General features: G+C 40.9%; 2 protein-coding genes, 1 long non-coding RNA gene and 1 other non-coding gene across 4 annotated transcripts in view; 3 read left to right on the forward strand and 1 right to left on the reverse strand.

The window, feature by feature from the left end:
• Positions 1-109: 109 nt before the first annotated feature.
• ranbp1.S (RAN binding protein 1 S homeolog) lies at positions 110-6899 on the forward strand. Its single transcript, NM_001086295.2, is given in 6 exon segments — positions 110-201; positions 2505-2641; positions 2999-3156; positions 4291-4419; positions 5105-5170; positions 6331-6899. Coding segments are annotated over 6 exon segments (630 nt in total). The 5' UTR covers positions 110-186; the 3' UTR covers positions 6456-6899.
• Positions 5209-5341, forward strand: LOC121399592. The gene has a single exon (XR_005965165.1). It is a non-coding gene; the product is annotated as a small nucleolar RNA SNORA77 (small nucleolar RNA).
• On the reverse strand, positions 6622-8022 carry LOC121399488. The gene is made up of 2 exons (XR_005965071.1): positions 7803-8022; positions 6622-7537 (listed from the first exon to the last, which is right to left on the reverse strand). It is a non-coding gene; the product is annotated as an uncharacterized LOC121399488 (long non-coding RNA).
• A 16135-nt stretch (positions 8023-24157) lies between these two features.
• Positions 24158-26475, forward strand: part of zdhhc8.S (zinc finger DHHC-type containing 8 S homeolog) — a 55400-nt gene continuing 53082 nt past the window's right edge. The window contains 1 exon segment of the mRNA NM_001094690.1: positions 24158-24359. Within this exon segment, the coding sequence (NP_001088159.1) occupies positions 24256-24359 (104 nt within the window). The 5' untranslated portion in view covers positions 24158-24255.

The raw sequence follows: 26475 nt of genomic DNA on the forward strand, positions 1-26475 counted from the left end.
TGACGTTGGGGGAGGGGGAAGCCATCTTGGAGGAGGGCACGTCTAGTGCAGAAGGAGATTGAGGCACGCACGGCGTTGCGCAGGAAGAGAGGGTGGGAGAAAAAACAGCGCGAAACCTGCGGACCAGACAGCGACATTGTAGAAACAGAAGACCCGCCCGCGTAATCTGCCTCCATCCTGTGCCCGATGGCCGATACCAAGGTATGGCAAGTTCTGTACACCTCCCACAATCTTTACATGATGCATTTGCCGTGGGGATTTGTAAACTGGACACGACGATTCGTAGCGGCGGGCAGGTTGCCGGGTTTGTATAGCGTGCGGTGTGTAAAGGGGTTTAGGGCGGGTGACAAGGCGTGAAGGTGTTGTACTGTGGAAAAGTTCATTGAACGAACAAAACTGTTGGACCGAAAGAAAGTTGCATGCAGTAGAACTGTGCGGCGTCATGTGTTTGCTCTACGGTTCTGTCCCTGCACCCAAAGAGGGAGTCGATTGATTCCTAGTGAGGCATTTGCTAGGCCATCCCTGTGGGAAGAGCAGTCAGCATCTCTCAGTACACGTGTAACGGTGCATGGAGCCAATCATGTGCTGCTGGCCTACAGCCCTTCCTCATCCTCTACTCCCTAAACTGAAGAAACACTAGAGCTGTGATTTCACTAGTCATCCTCGTGTGACACTGTTACACACCTGATGTGAAGTGAAGCCCCACTCTAGGGCCTGTGGGAGAGTGACTGTACTCCCCTTTGGTGCCTCTCTTTTTGCACATCCAAACAATAATCCTTTGTTGGGAGATATGTTACATTTACACATAGCCAACATGTTTATTAATATGTAATAGTGCGTAACTTCTTTATGTGCTGTGCCACTTATTCACGATACCACTTGTTCATGCCAGATTATAATCCACGCCCTAATAGATTTGAGGGGGGACTGTGGGGGCAGGGAGGTGTTCCTGGCCTCCATAGTTATAATATGTAGGTGACTTACTTCATACTGCGTTCTGGCCTGATTACAAAGAATTTGTCCTCTTGAAAAGACTGCAAGTGTAACCACACCAGAGCAACTGCATGACTCAGATTTCCAGAATGTGGACCAGATTGTGAATACTGCCAGAATCGCACCCAACTAGGGTTGCCACCTTTTCTGCAAAAAAATACCTGCCTTGATATATATCTCTTTTTTCCCTATTAACATTAGGATCAACCATCACTTTTACGGGCCAGGTGGCAACCTTACACCCAACAGGTCCAGATCTGTAGCAGTTGGTTTACACAACACACATCAAGCCAACGAATGACACGCACTCCATGGGACTTCAGGCAGCGGTAACGTTTCAAATAGCTTTTATTACACAAACATGTGTTTTCCTACCGCGTTTCATGTGTTTCCACGCTTAATCATAGTCATGTTTGTCCTAACACATGAAACGCGTTAGGACAAAACATGTTTGTGTAATGAAAGCTATTTGAAATGTTACCGCTGCCTGAAGTCCCGTAGAGCGCGTGTCATTCCTTGGTTTGATGGATTGATGTCTCCCCTGGCTGAGGGTTTGGGGCGCTGCACCACGGCCACCAAGCAGGAGTGGTGAGTGACCCCAAAATTCGTATTATTTGGAGAAAGTGTTAAGTGGAGTGTTCGTTGCATGAGCACCTGAACCAAGTCAACTGTTTGGTGAACTTTTAGAAATCATATTTGATTAATCTTGCAAAAGCCTGTTTTTAAAGTTGAATTGAAGTCTCTTTAACAAATTGGTAATGGGGTTGGAGCACTCTATTTCTTTGTTTGTGTGTGTGTAGTGTAACACTTAAATAAACCACAGTATAACTTGATGCATCCTTTATATTAAAGGGGTTGTTCACCTTCAAACAACTAGTTTTCAGATAGATATAACAGCAGAAATAACGGTTTTCCAATTACTTCCTATTTTCTATGTGTCACAGTTTTTCTAATATTGAAGTATAAAGTGTCATTTTTCACCTTCTAAAGCAGCTCTGGGAGGAGGTCGCTGACCCTGTAAACTGGTCTAAATTGATACATTTATTATGTTTGTCCCTGCTGAGCAGAATCTCTGGGTTTCATTAAAGGCAGCTGTTAGAATTGATACAATAGTTGTTAATACTCCAGAGATGCTGCTGACAAATGTATCAACTAAATTTTGTAAAATTGTAACAGTTTAGAGTCTGCGCCTGAATTACTGAGCTGCCAGACTCAAACACCAGAAACAGGGACATTCAACTTTAAACTTAGATTTTTGGAAAAACAGTAACAATATAAATAAGATGAAGTAATAGAAAAAAAGTCTCTTTCTGGGGAAGAATCTGAAAATAACTGAACTAAAAAAAGCGTTTGGAAGGTAACACCTTTAATACATTTCCTTGACATTATGCCTTTTACATTAGTTAATTATCAAAAGTTTTGTTTAGTAAATCCTTAATATACTTTATTTGGCAATAACTCATTGAAGAAGAGCTTTATACATTTCTTTACAGTTATTGTTTTTTCCTTAGGATAAACCAGAAGAGCGTGACACCTCTGTTGACAATACAGAAGATTCAAATCATGACCCTCATTTTGAGCCCATAGTTTCACTGCCAGAGCAAGAGATTAAGACACTTGAAGAAGATGAAGAAGAACTATTTAAAATGTGAGTGTATTTTTACACTTTTGTCTTGTAATAATCACTAATAAATGCGTTTAAAACTCTGTTAATATATTTAGCAATTCAACTTGATATCTTGAAGCAATTGTATTCTCACATGAAAAGTTAGTTTTGCTATAGTGCTTTCTGTTGCAGTTAAATATGTTGGCACATTCTAAATGCCCATTGATGATTTGGCCGCTTGCACAAGTTACTTCTGTACATTTCAGGGTGGATGAAGAAAAACCTTTAAACCCATTAATGTTCTTAACATAAACACTGAATTTTCTCTTGAGCATACATTCCCGAGAGCTCCTGCAGTACAACTATAATTCTGTGCTCTTTGTGTAATTCCTTCCATAGGCGTGCAAAGTTGTTTCGATTTGCATCAGAAAATGACCCACCGGAATGGAAAGAACGGGGCACAGGCGATGTTAAATTGCTGAAACACAAAGAGAAGGGAACAATTCGTCTCTTGATGAGGAGAGACAAGACACTGAAGATATGTGCAAATCATGCTAGTAAGTTATTTGGAATTTCATAACATACTCCTTTGTGTTTAAAGATCAAAAACAAATATCATCCATCGGCTGCTGCAGGTAAAGTTGCAAAGATAAGCACCGTAATAGAACATCTCCAAAATACAAAATGTCTGTATATTCAAGATTCTCTGAAGTGTCGGTAAAGATAAAATACTTGCAAGTCATTCTTATGGAAGGTAACATGACTCCGTTAAAAAAAAAAAATCCATTTTAGTCACAAAGACTTTTATAAATGCACTCCGTGGTCTTTTACTTCTGGCTTCATTTGAGTACATTTCTGCAGTATGATTGTAGGAGAAAAAATTGAAGCCACGGATTGCATAAATAATGAAGACCAATGCAAATCTTAGATTACAAGATGAGGAAATTGACGTATTGACGTTATACTTTGCACAATTGTAGACTCTTAGGTGGTATATATATATAAAAAAAATTTAACAAATATCTTGATACCTTTTGACTGATTACATCACTGTCTGCATGCAAATAACATTCTGGGTTAAGTAACTATATTGAAACCGCTATTAGAGGAGGTAAAAATGCCCTTTAAGGCATCTGTTTATGTATAAAATGCCCTATTCTAAAGGTGGCTAATATAATTAAAATGTATACATATGACTCCTGCTCTTCCCATTCCCAATTACAGTAAGGGTAATTCGGTGTGTGTCTGTATCTAAACACTCTGTGCTGGCGTACATAGTAAACATGCCTGCGCTATTCTTACAGGTGCCTGGGAACAAAAGAAAAGAAAAAAACTTATTTGGGATGCATGCATAGTGGAAGCGAGGGATTTTCCTGAGAAACATGTTTTGGTTATTTGCTGGTGTGGTGCATAGATCTGTAACTACCCCAGTACTCAATGAACAAATACCAGAACTACATACTGTATAGCCCCCCCCAGTGGAAAGACTGAAAAAATACAGTTCATTGGTTCACAGGCTCAAAAGGAATCGCCACCAATAAGACTGAATTTAAGTGCTGGCCTCTTTATGCTGTTCTGGGTGTATTGCACATATATTCATTTTTACTGTTTATGCTTGAATCCAATATGTGGTGGGGATTCGTTTTTACTGATAATTCTTTTTAATTAATTTTCCATTTCTTTTTTTTTAGTTACCCCTGTGATGGAACTGAAGCCTAATGCGGGAAGTGACCGGGCATGGGTTTGGAACACATATGCTGATTATGCAGATGAATTGCCAAAACCTGAACTACTGGCTATTCGATTTTTAAATGCAGAAAGTAAGACAGAGCATAATTAGTTGTCCTAGTGCTGATCTGTCAGTACCATTATTTTTAATGCTTATGTATTATTGTGACCCACATACTTTAAAACTAAAGTGCTCAGATTCTGAAAATGTTTGCTGAGGGCAGTGTAGGCTCATTCAATGTTCCCAAGATGCCTTGAATCTCCGTATAGTCCACTGGCTGGCCAGCTTATTGTCAGAGTTGACTGGAGTCTTATGAAGCTGCACTGTACCATCAGCCATGCCAAGCCCAGTGTCAATTTATAGGTTTTTTTCTAGGTCCATTGGCTAGTCAAAGCCTATATCTAGTTGTATTACCACTGTGATGCTTCAGCAGTTGAGACGAGAAGCTATCCAGAACTAATACAAATTTCGGAGCAGTTCTAAGATCATGGCATATTGGCCCTATTTTTAGCCATTGAAGAAACACCCTAAGAACAAGGCACCATTTTGTTATTCTTTAATTGGGATGAAAATGACGTTTTCTATTAAAATAGTTTGAGCTTGTATACATTTGAGCATTTTTATGGAATTTTCCAAACTTTTTTTCTATTTGGAGACCTTGTTAGTTAACATCTGAAATTAGATTTTGCTAGACTTGATAGGCCTGATTTGTAATGCCTATTCTTATCTTCCAATCACTCCATCTCATGTTTGGCATTTGCTTATTTCAATGTTAGATGCACAGAAGTTCAAGGCAAAATTTGAAGAATGCAGAAATGAAGTGAAGAGTAATAAAGAAAAAGGTATGATAAATCATAGATTTATAGTCAACATAAGTATTGCAGACTCACTCTGTACCTGACTGCAGCCTCCAGTTTTGGTGCTTTTTAAGTCTGCTAAATAAAACTCCAAGATCAACATTGAGGCTTTCATACTTTTGAAGAAATGCTACTTGTAGATCATGGGATACTTATCTGGACCAATATACTGTGACTACACTTGAGACCTTCAGTGACAGTCTGGTGTGAGCTCTGCAAAGTCCAATCCTAAGTATAATTAGCTGCACCAAAGGTGATTGTGGACCCACTTGTCCACAAGTTAAAAAAATAAGTATTTTCAGGGTTTAGTGCACTGATGACCGATAACGTTCCTTCCCCAGTTCCTAAATAAAAAATATAGAATATAGACTATATGGTGTAATACGCTTTTTTACAGGGGTAATGTGTATAGCCGGATCTACTCACAAAACAATTCCTTGGTTGAGTGCAAAGTCAATGCCGCATATAGATGAAGAAGCCGGTATTCAATTATACCTGAAATAAAAGCTACAATAGTAAGGTATTGCCGGAGCTCGTTTAAGGCCCTGCGGGCGGTTAAATTTATCGAGCCGTATCTGTGGAACAGCCTTGATTGGATTGCCTGTTCTCCCTCTAATCTCTGAGGCGACGTTTTTGGAACTTCGCCACAGAGATTAGAGGGAGAACAGGCAATCCAATCCAGGCTTTTCCACTGATACGGCTCTGTAAGTTTAACCACATTTGAGGTTTTCTTAATGCATGCTATGTTGCCTAATATATGCCGACATATAACCAAACTTGCAAACAGTTTCACTGTTGCATCAACAAACAGGAATTTGTGGGACTTCGAAGGCTGCACTCACACCATAAAGTTTAATTTAAGCACAACAAAATAAACTGATTCAATATCTAGTGAATATTTACAAGTAAGTGTGGTGCATAATTCTGTATTTACAAGCTGTAATGTAATAGTTTTGTAAAACTTACAGAGCAACTACAGATGAATTTTAAAGGAGTTAAGGGGACATGAGTCTTGGCAATTTTAATTGTGACATCCTGGTTTTTGGATTTGAACTGCTTGATGTGTAATATAATGTGTAACTTACTGGATTGCCAGTTAAAGCGGTGTTCATTTGGTGCCACCAATTGCTTTTTGTTTTTACCAGATACAACCAAAAATGATAGTGCCGACAAAGTGGCAGAGAAACTAGAAGAGCTGTCTGTAAAGGAGGCAAAAGTGCAAGACAAGCAAGAAGACCCCAAGCAGGATAAAGCAGAGGAAAAGCAATAAATCATCCAGAGCCTTGTACCTTTTGTTTTTACAAGGGACTTTATAACAAAGAAAAAAGAACTGAGTTAAACATTCAGGTTGTTTTTTCTAAGCTTTTGCCCTTAAGAAGAAAAAAAAACCATTCCCCGGTCATGAAAAAATGTACTGTGTTCACTTTTCTTTTTCCATAGTGGAAACACTTATTTATAGTCATCCATACTATTGAATAAAGCCAGTCTGAAGAAAAAAAAGTTCAGAGAATGGGACTTTAATCTCCAATTGCTATGTATAAATGAGATGTTGCAGTAGTCTTGGGGCTGGACAACATAAACCTGATGTCATTTCAATTAACACTGCATAATTATTTTTTTTTCTTCAGGAAGGTTTGATTGGATGAATGGTGTGGTTATTTTGCCCTTGGTAGTATGAATCTGTTAACTGAAGAATAAATTTGTGCTGACAACTAATACAGCTTGTTTTCCATGAATGCCAACAGAGATTGTTTTTAGGGCCTCGACCTATCTGATTTTCTCTTACATCCTTTCAACTGAATGTTGTGAAGCATCAGTTAGCATTGGATTACCAAAGAATAGGTTGTCTTGTGCCACATGTTCTTTCTCTGCATGCATGTGTCCTTTAGCCTAGCCATAGATCTCTCTTCCACTAACCCTTGTATTGTATTGCTTACATTTAAAATACCATTTCAAACAGAATGCAATGGCTGCAGGATTTGCAGAGTGTTAAGTCTAAATGACACGCAAGAGGTTTTCATTTGGGAAAAATGTGTTGATGGTTTGTTCCAGAGCGCCCCTGTGCGGGTATGGCCATACATGGTTTGTAAAGGATTGTATAAATAAAGGGGCCGACTAGTCCGTTTTGTGCCTTTACTTTTCACTCAAGTTTAAGACATTAAAAGTGCTGCTAAGCCTGTTATGATTGCATTACTAAATACTGATTAAAAGAAATAAAAGTACACTATTAGTAAATATGCCACATTATATTTGCATTCTGCCCTTGTTTAGAAATCTCATTTACACTTCATGCTTTGCTGTCTGCATTCAAAGTAAGTAATGTTTCAATTTTCAGTCTTAAGTGGCCCTGACCTAGTTCATACGAAAAAGCACACCGGCACACAGGATTTGAAGCTGCAGGGCAAGCCCTTGCAATTTTTTAATGCAGTGCAGGTGCACCTGCACTGCATTAAAAAATTGCAAGGGCTTGCCCTGCAGCTTCAAATCCTGTGTGCCGGTGTGCTTTTTCGTATCCATTTGAGAGGTTTGCCGATTCCTTTATCACCGGGCACCAGGTACCACTATATTGGACGTCTGTCGTGGGTGTGCGATTTTCTCTACAGCTACCTGACCTGACCTAGTTCAGAAAGGCAAAACCACAAGAATAGGGTAATCTGACTTCAGATCTTATGGTTACTGCTCAAAATAAAGATTTATCATTTTAGAAAATGCAAAAAGCAATTGAGAATGATTTGAGAAGACCTCTGCTTTGCCCTATACATAATGTTGCATTTAAACTGTGCATATTGAAGTGCTAGATAATCTTGTCTGCACACATTCACTTCTAGCCTTGCCTAAACCACTGCTGTCCAAGTTTTACACATTATCAATTAAATCATTATTGTGCACATGGTGTGCAAGAAATCGGATGGAATGTTTTCACTAACCTTGCTTTCAAAATATGTAATCTACTACTGATTGTGTGCAGCAATTCTAACTTCAGTGTACTGCTTTCGGCAAGCATTTGATAATGTGCAGCATCTGTTACAAGCATCCTCAAGTGCTGAGGACCACTCTTCATAACCTCCCCACAGTTGAGAAGTGCTACAGGTTGGACATACTGGATATAATGTATACTGTTTCCTGGAGCAATCTATGCATGGGGGAGCTAAAGGTCACTGGACAGGCCAAGCAATGCTATGTATTTTTCCTTCTACATATGGTGTATTTGCCAGTGTTTTTGCAGAGGACCTGTGCTAACGTGTAACTTCAATGTTTTGAAATTGTTCTGCATAGCTTCTTTCCCCCAGTATATATCACAAGGTCAGTCCCTTGCTATGTATTTCTCTAGTCGGCCCTCCTGTCAGTGCAGACGTATGGGTTATGTCCAAGTTCACCTCTGGAGGCAGGACAGAAGAATTGGTTTCTTGGCCCCTCCCTCAGGATAAATAGGCTGGCTCCACCTCTGTTCCCTAGTTCTTTTGTCCTGCCTTGCAGGTGAAGGACAGAAATTCTTTCTTTTTTTTTTTTCCTTCTCTTTTTATTTTTCTTCTTACAGCATATGGAGACATGCAGTGCTAGCTCCCACTGATTCAAGCTGCTCCTTCCTTGCTGGCTTTTTGCAGCAAGTGGACAGCGTTGTACAGCTTCTATGGAAGCATGCAGAGCTGTCTCCCAGCGTGTCACCTTCTCCCTCCTTGCTGGCAATTTGCAGCATGCGGAGTAGCTTAGAGTACTCTGATACTCTCACAGGGCTAGCTATACAGCATTGCCACAATGCCCAGTATGTGGATATCGCTTATACAATTAAGGAGAACTAACTGCTGCCAGTCACAAAGCACCACGCAATACTTATGTGTGTAAGTGGGGGCGACAACAGGGAAACTCGTGGCAAAAGCGTAGTGTTTTTCACATCAGGTGCCTGTTACACACTCTCCGTGATACCTCTTTGTGTGCTGGAAAAGCTGCCTTGGATGTAGGCACTTGTGTGCACCGCACGGCAACATCCGCTAGCTCATACTCTGTTCTCAGAGCTACACGGAAGTACACGCTGCCCCTAGGCTGTTACAGAGGACGTTCTATCATAGCAGTGGGGGGGAAAGCACCTTCCTCAATAAAGTGCGACTCATAACCAGAGGCTGGTAATTATAGTGACATGGGGGAACAGTTTATCTATAATGGAAAAGTCAGACTCTAAGAGAGTTAACGGAGAAGATTCAGGCGGCAACGTCTGTAAAGAAATCTGCAAAGAAACCAGTTAAAGGGATTAAATGCAAGACATGTAAACATACTCTGAGTCAGAGACTGTATACTGCACTGATTGTAGGCCTTCTGAGCCACCAATCCTGTATCCTCAAAATATTCATACTAACTCACCCATAATGGAGTAACAATAGAATGAAGGGTCCCTGTCTCAGGAACCAATGATTGGGCATACAGTATCTAATACAGCTCCACAAATGCCTCCCCAAGTTGGTGACATCTTAGAATGGATGAAAACTGCATTCCAACCTTCTACTCCTCCACAACAAACCGCCAAACGTAAAGCACAGTACTCCCCACCTGAATTGTCATGACAGTGAGGAAGGCCCCTCTTCTAATATTGACGCCATTTCCTTTCATGATTCAGTCATGCAAAAATCAGGGAAAGTAACTTCAGACTCACATTGTGACTCAGATTCAGAACAACCTACATTTGCCAAACCAGACATCTCCAGAAAACTCCTTAGGGACATGATGGAGACGTTAGAAATAAAGGATGAGACTGCAGCTGTCTCAAAAGCCGACAGAGTATTGGGGGCCCACCAAAAGAAATCAAGGGCGTTTCCTGTTTTTAAGTCCATCACACGTACAATTGAAACTGAATGGTCACAGCCGGACCGACAATTTACCTTAAATAAAAGGTTTTATGGTACCTACCCAGTTACAGAGGAACAGTGCAAAATATGGGGTAAACCACTTAAGGTGGCTTCAGCCATTTCTAGACTTTCCAAACAAACTACCTTGCCGACCAAAGAAGTGGCCTTTACGGACACTATGGACATCACAAAATTTCCACCAAGGTGATTTGTTCCATCATTGGAAACCCCTTACAGACAACGTGCCTTGAACCAGGCAGTCGAATCACTACAACAATCAGGGGTCATTGTACCGGTCCCACAGAGTCAAAGATTCAAATGGTTTTATTCCAGCCTCTTCCTAGTCACATAGAAAGAAGGATCTTTCAGACTGGTTTTGAACCTCAAGTTGTTAAATCGGTTCATTCACAACCAAGAGTTCAAGATCGAGTTGATCAGGTCAGCCATAGCATTCATGGAACCCGATTGCTTCATGGTGTCAATCGATCTACAAGATGCATACCTTCATGTACCCATACACCTGCACTCTCAGCAGTTCCTCCGGTTTGCAGTCAGAGACCAACACTTTCAATTTGTAGCTCTTCCCTTCGTACTTTGCACAGCCCCGTGAGTCTTCTCCAAAGTGCTTGCACCACTGATAGCTCACTTGAGAAAAATGGGAATTCACTTGTTGCCATATCTGGATGACCTCCTCCTCAAGGAATCATCTCAGACTCAGTCACACAGGGATACAACGATCACCCTGCAAGCCCTTGCTCAACACGGGTGGCAAAAGCTCCATTCTCCCGTGCCAGAGGATAACCTTTCTAGGTCTACTATTCAACTCCACATCCCAGATAGTACAATTTACGGAGGACAAGATACAAATTGATCAGTGTCACTACAACCTTCCTGAAAAAGTCTACGTAACAGCAGCCAACTGTCTACAATTCATGGTGGTGGCACTGGAAGCCGTTCCGTTCGTCAGGTTTCATTTGCATCCACTACAACGCAATTTCTTACAGTGCTGAAACAAAGATCATCGGCATCTATAACAGATCATCCCCATATCACTACAGACCAGAAACAGTCTCTCTTGGTGGATGGTCCGCACACATCTGGACTCGGGCAGGAGCTGGGTTCCTGTAAAGTGGAAAGTGGTGACGACAGATGCCAATATGTTCGGATGGGGCGCACTGTACTGCGACCACACACTACAAGGTCGCTGGACTCCGCCACGATAACGCCACGGCAGTGGCCTACGTCAACAAGCAAGGGGGTACCCGCAGCAAGTTGGCCATTCATGCTAGGGGCTTCAAAAATTCTGACATGGGCAGAGAACCATGTCCCCACCACCTCCGCAGTGTACATACCAGGGGTACTCAATTGGGAAGCTGACTTCCACAGCAGCCAAACAATCTACCAAGGGGAATGGAGTTTACATCACTAGATATTCTCCCAGATATCGAGCAAATGGGGGATGCTAGACATAGACATCTTGGCATCCAGACACAATTACAAAGTCCCTTGTTACTGCTCCAGAACCAAAGATCCACAAGCAGCATTCACAGACGCACTAGTGATACCCTGGAACTTTCTCAAGGTGTACGCATTTCCACCTCTTCCAATTCTGCCCAGGATCATTGCCAAAATCAAACCTGAAAGGGTGAACACAATACTGATTGCACCAGATTGGGCCAACAGACTTTGGTATACAGATCTGGTCAGCATGTCATGTCCATCTCAAAACCTTGGAGACTTCCTCTAAGGTCAGATCTCCTGATGCAGGGGCCAACTCGATATCACAATCTGGCCATGCTCCATTTGACGGCCTGGCACTTGAAATCCAGTTGTGGGCCAAGAGGGGATTCTCCCCGTCGGCAATAGATGTGCTCCTGAGGGCGCGTAAGGAGTCAACTTCCAAAGCCTATTACAAGGTCTAGAGAACTTTTCTGAACTGGTGTTCTGTTAGACAGCAACCCTGGGAAGATAGCACACCACAGGTCATGACCGACTTTCCTGGCCTCGGGCTTTGGGAAGGGATTAGCTCTCAGTACACTAAAACCGCAAATTTCAGCCTTGTCGGTACTATTCCAATTTAAATGGGCAGAACAACCTGATATTCAGCAATTTTTGCAAGGAGCCTTAAGAGTCAGACCTCCTTTTTATAACCCTACACCTTAATGGGAGCTACCAGTGGTGCTATCAGCTTTACAGAAGGAGCCTTTTGAAACTCTTCATACCTGTGACCTTAAATGGTTGACCCAAAAAGTAGCCTTCCTTGTTGCCATCACTTCGGCTAAAAGAGTATCAGAGATAGCAGCCTTGTCTCATTTAGAACCATGGCTAGTCATCCATAGGGACAAAGCAGTCCTTCGGACAGTTCCAGGTTTTCTGCCAAAGGTAGTGTCAGCTTTCCATATCAATCAGGATATTGTCCTTCCATCCTTCTGCCCTAATCCTGCTAATGACAAGGAAAAACAGCTAAACAAGCTGGATGTTGTACAGGAAATCAGAATCTACAAGTCAAGAACATCTAAGTTACGACGCTCAGATGCACTTATGGTCTCCTACTCCCCGACACACAAAGGCTTAGCCGTATCCAAAAGGACTATTGCCAGATGGCTAGTAGCAGTGCTGGGCCACGCTGGGCAGGCGCCTTAGGCAGGCCCGGCAGTCTCGCTGCCTGCGTGAACTTCAGTCACTCTTTACTGCTGCACTGCAAGTTGCAGTAATGTCAACAATGGGAAGGTAACCAGATAACCTGGTAGAAATGAGAATAGCACTCAATAGTAACATCCAAGTCCCACCCCAGTTACATTGAGTAGGAGGAACAATAGTCTACCTGAAAGCAGTTCCATCATGAAGTGCTGACTCTTTCAGAAAGTACAGGACCAGGGAAAATGACCTGAGATGGCTGCCTACACACCAATATTACAAGTAAAGAATACACTTGCTAGTTCAGGAAGAAAATTTTATATGGTGGAGTGTAATCAATGTAATTTAGAAATAAAAACGGCACCATAAGAATCATGACAGAATCACTTTACAGTGGGATGTTCACAAAAATTTGAGTTTCTGGAACTACCCACTTTACTTTACAAATGCACTATAAACAGCATTTGTAAAACAAACAGAAGCTGCCTTCCCTCCTTAAAGGGGTGGTTCACCTTTAAGTTAACTTATATAAGTATGTTATAGTATGGCCAATTCTAAGCAACTTTCCAATTGGTCTTCATTATTTTTTTTTAATTATTCGCCTTCTTGCTCTTTCTAGCTTTCAAATGGGGGTCACTTGACCTCATCTAAAAAACAGATGCTCTATAAGGCTACAGCTATTTTTTATTACCCATCTTTCTATACAGACCATCTCCTATCCATAGTCCAGTCTCATGTTCAAATCAATATATGGTTGCTTGGGTAATTTGGACCCTAGTCAGCAAATTGCTGAGTTCTGAATAAAAAGCTTAATTTCACAAATACCACAAATAATAACAAATGAAAACCAATTGCACATTGTAATATCATTCTCTATATCAGTGATCCCCAACCAGTAGCTCGCGAGCAACATGTTGCTCTCCAACCCCTTGAATGTTGCTCTCTGTGTCCTCAGAGCAGATGCCTATTTTTGAATTCCAGGCTTGGAGGCAAGTTTTAATTGCATAAAAACTAAGTATAGTACCAAGTAGGGCCTCTTGTAGGCTTCCAGTCCACATAGGGGCAACCAAATGGCCAATCACAGCCCTTATTTGGAACCCCATGGGACTATTTTATGCTTGTGTTGCTCTCCATCTCTTTTTACATTTGAATGTGGCTCACGGGTAAAAAAAGGTTGGGGACCCCTGCTCTATATCATACTAAAAGTTAAGTTAAAGGTGAACAGCCCCTTTAGTTGACACCTGTTTTTTTACAGAATGAATGACCTCACTAATTGAACTCCACACTGCTATTATTTGGAACAAGCTGTTATTATTGTTGGGTTTCTATTCTGTTCGATCTGTTGGGTTTCTATTACTCTACTACACCTACTAGTAAATTATTTGCCATCTAGAAATATAATTTCTACCAAAAACAGTGATTGATCAGGTTAATGATGTTGGACTGCTGTTATTCTGAACACGTGTGTATGTGCATGCTTGCTTTCAGAAACATTAAAAAAACTATACCTTTAGTATCAAAAGGGTTATAAACCTTTTAAAGAAGGAAGCAAAGCTGAGTTAGGGTAGGACTACACTGACGTTTTCAGCGCTATACGATGCGCTGCGGCAAAACGCCAGAGTCAAATTGCATGCGACGGAAATAAGGTAAGTAAATGCATTGTCAGATGAAGTCACAGCATTGATCAGACGCGACATGACTGTCTGATACGCTGCATCTGCATCCAACTGTCGTGTTGCGTCGGATCAACGCTGCGACTTCATCTGACATTTCTATCTTTTACCTTATTTCCGTTGCATGTGGTTTGACTCCGGTGTTTTGTCGCAGTGCGTCGTGCCGAAAGCATACGTGTAGTCCTACCCTAAGAGGAACAAATATCCATTTCACTCTTTGACGAAGAGAAACTAAACAATAAGATTTGCGGCCTTCTATTACAACTGCCTGTTTAAACCAGAGTTATTCATCTTATTTGTTAAAGCAGCTCTGAGTAATTTGCTAGCGTCTAAAGATACTTTCTCCTTTATTCCAGAGAATTTGCAGGCACAGAACAGTTAAGGATACAAAAAACACATTCAATTCTAAAACTTTTTCCTTTGACTTAATGACAAATATATTTTAGATCAGGAGTACCCATACTTTACTAAGGAGAGGTCTACTTTTAGCGATGTTTTCCCATTATGATCTGCATCCATAAAAACATTGCTAGCATTATGTTCCATAGAAAATATTACTTAAATATTGTATTGGATTTATGAGAGAATTTTTATTGCTATATTTAACAACTAACAAGTAACTGTATAAATATCTGAATGAAAAGCATGAATAGGAGGGTGATTAAGACAAGCTGTTTGTAGACATTGTCTTGAGATCTACTGATCACCAGCTAAAGCTGCCCTCAGACACAAAGATCCGATGGTACGAATCAATGTACGATCGGACTTTCCCATCTCCCGACCTGCCACTAACCATTCAGATCAAAGTATTATCATTCCGACTAAATAAAGTAGTTAAAGAACAGATCGGCCGATGTTCTGCCCCTGACATCAGTCTCCCACTGAAAATCGTACGATCGGTAATACACGCAGAGATATTATCGGCAGCTGACAGAAATCTTCTAACCTGTCCGATCGACCAAACGACCGATTTCCGCCGGACGAAAAATGTCGGGACTCTCCACACACGTTCCGAAAATCGCACGAATCCTCGAGTCGTACGATGAGATGTTTGCGTCTATGGCCATCTTAAAGGTCTATTGGTAGATCCCGATCTACCTTTTGGGCACCCCTGTTTTAGATTAAACCTATGGGATTATGGAAATTGCCAGAGCCACCTTAAAGAAAATGGCTGCTTGCTATCTTAGAGGGATTTCCTGTGTGAAACTGCTTGCAAATCATAGCGGCAGTAATTGTCTCATCTCTCTCTCTCCAACACACTGATCTGGATTTACGTATAAGAGAGAGGATAATGTGCTTATCTAGAAATACATAATTTACCAGTGCCTTTATTCTTCAATAAAACCACTGGAATCTGTTTCATTTCATTGCATGTCATTTGGTTGGATAGAAATGATATGTTTGCTACGTACAGATCATAACATTAACCTTGCAGTGTTTCATGCTAAATGGGAGACCTACAATCAGAATATTTTAGGACACTATACTGAATTTACAATACCATGATGTCATTGGTCTTTACCAGTGATTGCCAAGATGGGCAAATGGGCACAGATATATTTGTGCAGACTGACAGATTTCTGCATTACTGCCTGACCATCTGTGCAAGTATGACCCTGTCTGCTTGTAGCTTCAGTAGACTATTAACCATGTCCTGACTGGGATTAAAAACAGGTTCTGGAATTTCTAGTATACAAAGGCTCTAACAGCCCCACCAGCCCAATAAATAGTGACTGTCTATGGCATCTTATAGCAGCCCCTCTGGCATTTGTCACATCCTACAGATTTTTTTTTTTATTTCGCTTTTATTTATTTTTATTTTAACAATACAATTTTATAGTATTTATCCAGGTTTACTTTTAACCCACACTCAATCTGAGCCAGGGGCGTAACTACAGAAGAAGCAGACCCTGTGGCTGCTGGGGGACCCAGGAGGTATAGGGGGCCCCATGAGGCCTTAATTATTGAGCAATTTCAATATATATTGGTAAAACAGAAAAACCTCTGGATATGCTTGAGGGGCCTCAACTTAATTTGCTCTGGGGCCCAGTAATATCTAGTTATGCCACTGATCTGGGCAAAAATAAAATTTGATCTGCAAATCCTGTCACTTATCAATACTGAGCAAATTACTGATCCTGCCTAGATATAAATTTACCCAGTGTTTATTAATACGCTGCAAGTGTTGCTGAACAGGCCCGGACTGGGTTCTGGCAAATGCCAGAGGGGCTGCTATAAGGTGCCATAGAAATTCAGTATTTAGTGGGCTGGTGGGGGCTGTTTGGCCTTTGTGTGGACTGATTGGGCCTCTTTGTACTTAAAATGCCGGGTCCAGACCTGTTGCTGAAGTATAAACAGATCAGGGAATCAAATTATTTTCTGCTCAACCTGTTCTTAGAAGTCGTCTGCAGTATAAAGGTATGCCAAGCATTGCCTGTGCCACTATTTAGTTAGTAACTACACAGGAAGCAGACCCTGCGGCTGCAGGGGGGGGCCATAAGGTATAGGGGGCCCCGTGATGCCCTAATTAATGAGCAATTTCAACATATATTGGTAAAACAGAACAACCTCTGGATATGTTGGGGTCCATAAGATTACTTTACTGTGGGGCCAAGTAACATCTAGTTAGCCTAAGCAAAACTCAAAACTGTCTGCTTAGCAATTACATGGTTGATAGAAAGGTTAGAATAAGTACAGCTTTGCAGTTGGATTTGAACCTAGGACCCATGTGCAGAAATGCTAAGCACAATGAAGTACAAATCAAAATTCCTTCAACCTACACTGACCCTAACCTGAGGTAAACCTGTTGGCTTCAGGCAGCTTTGGGCTTCCATATCTCTTGGCCTGGTTTTTAGTATATCGGCTACAACTGCCATACAAATTTGCAATGAGGGAAGTATTGATATACATATATATATATATGTATATTTTTTTTTTATGTAAATAATGCATTTAATTGTAGTGGGTTTTGTGAACATACTGTACTAACACCTGCAGTGAGTGTGATGTGCCAGTTTGGATCACTTTATACAGCTCTTCCACCTAAATGGTTTGTTATCAACAAGGACCAAAATTTGGCAGACTGTAGAACACACTGGAACAATGACCCATCTGTAGGTTCTTTAGTATGCAAAAATGTGACGTGCAATATGTTACCTGCAATTCATAATATTTCTATTTTACCAGGGAGAACAGTAAATTGATTTTTTTGAAGGGTAGTATGTTATCTATATATAACTAAGGCTTCTTGGTTGAAATAAGGTGTAAGATACAGGATAAGAGAGGTGTGGCTGAAACCAGTGTGACAACACTTGTACTCTGGGATCCTCACCTGCTGAGTGTATAATAGGTTTCGCTCACAGAAAGCATGAGGCATTCTTGGCATTGATATTATCATAACCTGGCATGCAAACAGTCAATTTATAATATAATTATATGCATTTTCATTTTTCTTCTTAAAGCTCAATGTTCTATAAGGAAACAATACCCTTGAAAAATGCATATTTCAATTGAAATCTTAAATGTATATAATCATTTTCTAACTTGTGCCATTGGATATGAAACCCAGCCATTTTACGTAAAGTCCCTCCATGCTTGAGCAATAACAAAAAAGCACACATACATGCAAGGTTACATTAGCCGATGGATCATTCTTATCAGGTGTCCAGTGAGTGAGCATGGCAAACATCATCAAATTGTGGTTCACTGAGAAGGATGTAAAAGAAAAATATGTATTGATATGTATGCCAATGTGTGTGTAAGACTCTTTGATAGCTCATCTATAGGAATGGTCTGTTCATGTTTTGCTTTCAGAACATATATACATTTTAAATGTCATTTTCTGAGCAGTTACCACCTTATATGATCCCTACCCTATATAAGCACTTAGTAGCATCAACTAGGTGGACTGTGACTCACTAAACACTAAAATAGCTAATGATTGGATTAACTGGCAATAAGCAGTGTTGTTTAATAGTGAGACATTCAGCCTTGGCCTCAAATGACATAATTTGGCAAAATTAAATGAATATGACATATGAAGCTTAATTAGCTATTCTACTGCCAGATGCACAGTTGCAGTTCAGACACTCATTTCAGAATCCTGCAGAAGTGTATTCCAAGCATTGGGGGACAAGTTACCTTTTAGTATGTCATAGAATGGCCAATTCAAAACAACTTTTCAATTTGTCAATTTTTAAAAAATATTTTATTTCCCCTGACTCTTTCCAGCTTTCAAATTAATTGTTATTGCTACTTTTGATAACTCATCTTGCTATTCAGTTCCTCTCATATTCATATTACAGTCTCTTATTCAGATCAATGCATGGTTGCTAGGGTACTTGGGACTTTGCTGATATTGCAAATGGAAACTGATGAATAAAAAGCGAAATAACTATAAAAAAACAAAAATCATCGTTGTAAATTAACTCAAATGTTAACTCAAGTTAACTCAAAGGTGAACAACCCCTATAAAGGAACAGTTCAGTGTAAAAATAAAAACTGGGTAAATAGATAGGCTGTACAAAATAAAAAATGTTTCTAATATAGTTAGTTAGCCAAAAATGTAATGTATAAAGCCTGGAGTGGTGTGTAACATAATAGCCAGAACACTACTTCCTGCTTTTCAGCTCTATAACTCTGAGTTAGTCAGTGACTTGAAGGGGTCCACATGGGACATAACTATTTAGTGAGTTTGCAATTGATCCTCAATATTCATCTCAGATTCAATAGCAACAGATTTGACCCATGTGCCCCCCTCCCCCCAAGTCTCTGACTTGACCAAGAGAGCTGAAAAGCAGGAAGTAGTGTTCTGGCTATTATGCTACACAACCAGTCACTCCAGCCTTCATAAATTACATATTTGGCTAACTAACTATATTAGAGACATTTGTCATTTTGCACAGCTTATCTATGTACCCAGTTTTTATTTTTACACTGAACAATTCCTTTATGGCTCACCGAAAATTTCGGATTATATTCTCACTTATAACTTTAAAATGTAGACAGGGCAGTGCCCTACACTCTCACAGGGTCTGCTTCCCTTACTGTTACTCGCCTGCATGCAACATCTCTGATTGGCAGCAAAAGCCCCAGAGTTTTTAACCACTTTTGTTGTGGTCAATAGAAAGCCACCAGCAGCAAGTAATAGGCATTATGAACACAATTCAAATGCCTAGTCTAGCACAGCCATTCACTGACTGCAATGGATATTGATGTTTTCTTTGGCCATGGGACTTTTGTTATCAGATATTTTGCGTGAAACTGGGTGTATACAGACAGCTTTAGGGTGGTGGCACAAGGGGAGCCGGCATACGTATTGCTTCGTTTTCTGAAGTCATCTGAAGTTTCCTCATGAGGCAACTTCTGGCGACTTCGGAAAACCAAAGCAATACATATGCCATCCTGCCAGTGATTCACATTCTTGCTAGCTGGAAGGCATTTGGGGAGATTAGCCGACCGCAGTAGCGAAGATTTGTCGTTTGGCAACTAATCTTCCCGTGTGCCACCACCCTTAAACACACTAACGACTGTTACTGCTCGTGGGAGATGATCTCTCTTTCTCCTTCAGATAATGGAGGACTCTAGACTTAGATCCCTTTTGGTACCTCTGACATGCCTGGACAGGTAATAATTTAAGAAATGATAACAATCATGAATGAAGTTTCTCCAAATTAACAGGAAATGTAATTTATATAAAGTGGTACTATCATCAAAAAATCAGTGGCGGGAAAGAAAAATTAAATGACTAACTATGCAGACAATTTAGGCTGATGGCACATCGGGAGATTACAAAAAAATCTTCTCTACTGTAGGCAACTAGTTTCTTGAAAATACTTTCCTACTGGCAACTGGCAACTTCTGTAAACAAATGTGATTTCCCACCTGTAATTTACAATATTGTCAGCAGGAAAGCATTTCGGGAGATTGGTCACATGTGGTAGCGCAGATTAATAGTGAGTGACTAATCTGCCTGTGTGCCATGGCCCTTACATTTCCTCTCTGCACACAGCACCTCTCTTAAAAAGTTATGACAGGATTGAAAAGATTCAAAAAATATTACTACTCTAAGATGAATATACTGTAGTTAAATCAGAGGCAAGAAGGGCCATTTTCTATTGCAAGTGCAGTTGCGAGGCCACTATATTGGCTGCAGTTCCAAGTTAAATCCAATTTGTTAAACTTACTTGGGAAAAAAGGCTATCCTTGTATTTTAGTATAATTGAACTTGGCACCACTGTATTCCTTTTGAATTCAGGGCGAGAACTAGAGGTAGGCAGAAGCACAGCTGTCAACCTGAAGAGTTCCAGGGTATGTGACATCCATGGAACTAACAGCAAGCGCATGTGCACAGGTAATCCTGAAGCCAAAGAAATCACGATGTGCATGCATACACTGAATTTCCATGGAAAATCGCCTAAAGTCATCAAAAATCAGGGGAATGAGTGAAAGGAGACTGGGGGACAGATCTCAAATTCTAATAACTGCCGATAATGGTGGTGATGAGCATATACCTCTTCTGTTGCCTACCCCTAGTCCAGGCCCTTATTCCACCTACTGCCCACTTGTTATTTCATTACTTGCTTGTAAATCCCTCCTGTCCACTAATCAATGTGCACACTCGTTTACTTGTGTGCACGTGTAGAAGGGTGGTCCACATGGGAGCACAGTTACCAGCTGAGTTGTCTAAATTAATCAGAAGTCTATTGAACAAGGGGACCCTGGGCCTACCACCACCTTCAATGGTGGTTTTCTTGGTTTTGTAAAATCAGTGTCCTGAAAATGAAAGACTCGTCTTCTGAGCGATAATCTCCCCGAACTGCCGCAGCTTGTCTTCCCATAGGCTATAATGAAAAGTCGCCTGCGCTAAAGCATACGCGACAATGCGTTTTCCGTAGTCGCCCGAAGTTGCCTCACGGAGGAAACTTCGGGTGACCTTGGAAAACGCATTTCCGTGTGTGCTTTAGCGCAGGCGACTTTTCATTATAGCCTATTGGAAAACACTCTGAGGCATGAAGATTGCAGCGGATCACGTAACCTGCAGGTAATTGCGGGTAGGACTTTAGGACACAGGTATAGCTGTGGGTTGGGTTGTAGGTCTTATCTATAGCGAATTTTGCTCGTTTATACATTTTTGTAAATATGTTTTCTGCTCCCACCCACTTCCGATGAAGTCACTTCTGGTTTGCAGTTCCCGTTTAATGGTGGTCAGCAGGTTGCAGCTGCTGGTCAGGTTTGGTAGCGGGTAAAAATGTGATTTGCGGGTCCAGGTTTCAAAAATTGGCTCTGTGCAGAACTCCATCGCTCTGTACCTTGATTGGGCAGTTTTGAGAATATAAGATAGATTGGTTTAAAAAGGAAAATGAACATGAGTTATGAATATTGAAACTGACTACAGTAAAAACAAGGCAATCTCTTTTGTTTTAACGTCATATCTACTACCTTGCCTGCCTACCTGTCTTTCCAGGCACAAAGACTGAGTGTAAGGGCTCTTACAGATGAGAGTTTTTACTTGCGCTTCCCTGTGTTTCGGTTTCATGCATTCAGCCACAGGGGAGCGCAGGAATAGACGTACTGAATTCTTTTCAATGGGGCCGTACGCATGTAAGCGTCGAACACAGGAAAAATGCAACATGCTGTGTCCCAACCTGCATACATGCGTCTGCTTGAGTACAGCCCCATTGAAAAGAATTCAGTGCGTCTACTCCTGCGCTCCCCTGCGGCTGAAAGCATGAAACTGGCACGCAGGGGAGCACAGCTTAAAACGCTCGTCTGTAAGACCTCTAAGTATCGTCTAAGCATTCTCTTGCTCTGCCAATTGCATGGTCCAGTCTCATTTTGGAGGGGTTGAACTTGATTTGTTTTTTTTTCAACCCAATCTAACCATGTAACTATGTATTGATAGATGCACATTACTCCAGAATGTGGTAATGCACTTGGTGGTGATTCCGATTAACTTTGAATGGTTGATTTTATTATTTGTCCCCTTCCAAAATGTTAGAAACTGCCCAATCTGCCACTACCCTAACAAGATTAGTTAATTCACACTAAGGTTACTGGCACATGAAAAGACAAGGCACCTGCAATAAATCTTCACCACTGTGGGTGAATAATCTCCTGCAATTGCTTTCCCACTGGCAATTATGTAAATGGCCTGTGGGAAAATATATGTAACACTTCATTTTCCAAAGTTGCACAAATTTGAAAATAAAGCTTTATTGCAGACAATGAATCTAGTACCCTTAAAGGACCAGTAACGTCAAAATTTTTTTTTATAAAAATGTGTTTGTATAAAAAGAAAAAAAAGACACCAAGACATATATAACTTTAAAATAGCAAAGTCTTTATTAAAAAATAACTTTCTGAAACTCCGCTTACGCTCCTCTATAGAAAATCCAAAAGGACGACGATCCGTCGTGTGACACTCAATTTCTCCTCCCTGCCTTTTATAGGAGATAGTCAGGGAGAAGAGATCAAGCACCGCACGACGGATCGTCGCCCTTTCGGCTTTTCAGAAGAGGAGCGCAAGCGGAGTTTTGGTAAGTTCATTTTTAAAAAAAGACTTTTAAACTTTTAAAGTTACATATGGCTCTGTGTTTTTTTTTTGTTCTATACAAACAAATTTTTTTTTTACAACAAATTAGCATTGCTGGTCCTTTAATGTTAGGCAATTACTCACTGATTAATTACAAGTGGCATTGCAGCCTGGAGACTTGGGAAATTACTTAAAAATGTGTTTGTAAGTAATGTCTCTAGTACAGAAACTAACCCCAAAGGTCTTATCCCATCCCAGAATAAGAAAGGTCTAGACCTGGGTAGGGTTGCCACCTTTTCTGAAAAAAAAATACTGGCCTTTCTATATTCTTTTCATTTTTTCCTTTTAATAACATTGGGATCAAGCATCATTTTTACTGGCCAGACCAGTAAAATACCGGCCACGTGGCAATGCTGGGGTCCCCAACTTTTTTTAGCTGTGTGCCACATTCAAATGTAAAATGAATTGGGGAGCAACACAAGCATTAAAAAGTTCCTGGGGTGCCAAATAAAGGATATGATTGACTATTTGATAGATTTGTGTGGACTGGTAGCCTATAGGAGGCTCTGTCTGGCAGTACAACTGGTTTTATACAACCAAAACTTGCCATCAAGCCAGGAATTCAAAAGTAAGCATCTGCTTTGGGGCTACTGGGAGCAACATCCTAGGGGTTGGTGAGTAACATGTTGCTCATGAGCTACTGGTTGGGGATAGGGTTGCCACCTGGCCGGTAAAAATGATGCTTGATGCCAATGTTATTAATAGGGAAAAATGACAAGACTATAGGAAGGCCGGTATGTTTTTGCAGAAAAGGTGGCAACCCTAGTTGGGGATCACTGCGCCCCTTCTCCAGCCAGTTGTGAATAGTGAAAGCAATATAGGCTGCGGATCGGGCGTTATTATTACATACAGGCCTGGACTGGCAATCTGGGGGTTCTGGCAATTGCCAGAGGGCTGCTATAAGGTGCTATAGAAAGTCAATATGTAGTGGGCCTCTGTGTACATGAAATGCCAGGGCCTAATACTAATAATACCAATGCGTTATTAGCCGGCAGATAGGTGAATGATGATGCGAGCTGCTTTTATATGATCCACCCAAGGGCAAGTCATCGAGTTTATTAGCAGCATTCTCCTTCCCTAGCTCACGCCACTAGCCGGTTGCCGAGACACAAAGCAATTCGGATCGTTCCACCTTAAGACGCTCCGGGGCGGCTCAGAGTGGGCAGGGCCGCGCGGGGTGGGATTTCCTGTTCTAGCAGGTCAGCTGTTCTCTCCCTGTCTGTCTCTTCCCCCCTCTCTTCTCTCCTTCGTGGATCGTGCGGTCAGTGCCCTTCTCTCCCCCCCGGTGCCTCTCTCTTGGGATGTGACTAGTGATGTGTAACCTACAGAATGCCCAGCAGTACTGGAAAAAGCTTTAAACCTACCAAATACATCCCAGTCTCCACTGCAGCCGCCTTACTAGTTGGATCTACCACTTTGTTTTTTGTTTTCACGTAAGTAAAGCTTCTTGTTGGGGGCCAAGGTGTCGGAAAGCAAGGGGTCGCCCAGTTTGAGGCACGGGCTTCCGTGTGAGGGGTGGGCTTCCCCTGACTGACTGAACTACCACTCCCAGCATCCTCACAAAGCCTGGAGGCAGTCGGGTGCGGTGGTGGGAGTTGCCGGTTTTGTCAGGCCGCAGGTTGGACGTGCGGGTAAATGAAAGGCTGGCAGTAAGGCACCTAAAAGACTGTAGGCCTTGGCTTCTGTTCTTTTTTGTACAGTGATAATGGCTGTGTCTGTTGGTCTCTACCATCATGTGTCCTGAAAGCCGTACAGACGCCTCATTTACAAGCGTCTAGCCTCTGCCTTCAATCCTCTTATGGCAGAATTAGGGCAAATGGAATGGCCAGGGAAGCCTTACATGAGTGTTGTCCTGTAATAAGCTGCTCTTTTGTTCCCTCTCACCATTGGAAGGCCATTTGTTTTGGGGGAGGGGAGCACAAAAGGTGTTCCTATGATATGGTCCAGGCTTTATATTCCTTTACTGACAGCGCCAAGCAGCTGTCCAAACCCAATAGGATTCTATTCTTCCAATAAGGATTTTGCCTCCTACAACAATTAATAATATTGGTACATTTTTAAAATGGAATGGCCTTCCCATAATTTGGAGCTTTCTGGTTATCGGGTTTCCGGATGAAGATTCCCACATCTTACAGTGACTTTGCTGCTTGCTCAGGATATTACTAGATTTATTGAGCATTTAGCTGCCTTTGATAGATGGATCAATCTCTGCATTGATTTTTCCAGTTATAGCTTGGCCAGGGATCATAGCTATATGGAGCAAGCAAACACACAGGCGGGTTATATTACAATCTTCAACTATAGCGGTATTAATACCTTGTGTGCTTTGTTTTTTATGGTTGCAATGGTTAAGTGACGTGCACAAACAGAGATCAACTTGTTCCTATTTTATTAGTTCTCAAAATACCAATACGTATGTATCCATTTGTAATTCCTTTGTATTTACACGTATATATGTGCCTTTGCAGAACTATACACTCCGCAATATGGCAACTTCCACGTCAAAAAAAATCCAAATCTGTTTATTCATGGACAGTTTCTGTAGTTGTGTGGGCTTGTACATCCTTTGAATCATCAATTTTTAAATAATTTATTTAACAAAAGAGTTTGATTTCATTTTGGAGATGTTCGGGGGACAGAAAATGTAGAGCTAATACTTATTAAAGTAAATGGAATATGATCACAGCAAAAAAAACATAAAAAGTAACGTCCTGCAGCAGGGATTTTTGACCCCTATATGTTGAATCCCCAAAACAGTCCCTGTGCTGGTTTGTAGAGTTCCTCTTGATTCTCATTAATAAACCGTTTTTCATTTCCCACAGCAGGAAAAAAAGGGTTACATTATTGATTATATACCGATTTTGAGGATACAAAGCTGATTCGTGGACTAAATCTGGCCCCTTTAAAAAGAGGTTAAGAAACCCTGATCTATAGTTTCTGTCACTGGCATTCCTAGACGTCTCTAATTATGTTTGAACATTGAAACCACCTCTTGCTTGTAAGAGTTACTAACGTTATAGTACATGCTATACAGCTGGAGGCCCACAGCCTAAAAGCAGCCCTGTAATTCAAGTTATTGCCTTTAATTGTGGTCTTCACAGGCTTCTTCTTGATACCCATAATTATAATGAAACATCTGTAAAGTTCCAATCTATTCTTCAGCGCTGTACATCAGCTTAATACAATTTCCCCTGCAGATATGAGGTATATCAAATAATCAATGTATGTAGAGAAATCATTGTCATAACCATAAAGGAAGACTTCTGTTCAATGCATTTGTTTTTCCAGTGCTTTCAGTATACGGTATACAGTAGTATTCCACTCTGTTTGATCCATTTAGTGCACCTTTTCCTCTTCAGGATAATACAGGAAGAGGCAGTTTTTTACATCCAGTTCTGTTATTTATATATAATACACAAAAGCCATGAATATCTTGTAAATTATATCCTTGTTAACGGTGAGTACTGATGTCATCAGTTATAAACGGTGACTAGTGATGTCATTTCTGTCACATGACTCACTGAAACTTGTGTATTATAATAAATAAAG

This window comes from Xenopus laevis, chromosome 1S (genome assembly GCF_017654675.1).
Source record: "Xenopus laevis strain J_2021 chromosome 1S, Xenopus_laevis_v10.1, whole genome shotgun sequence".
Classification (NCBI taxonomy): Eukaryota; Metazoa; Chordata; class Amphibia; order Anura; family Pipidae; genus Xenopus; species Xenopus laevis.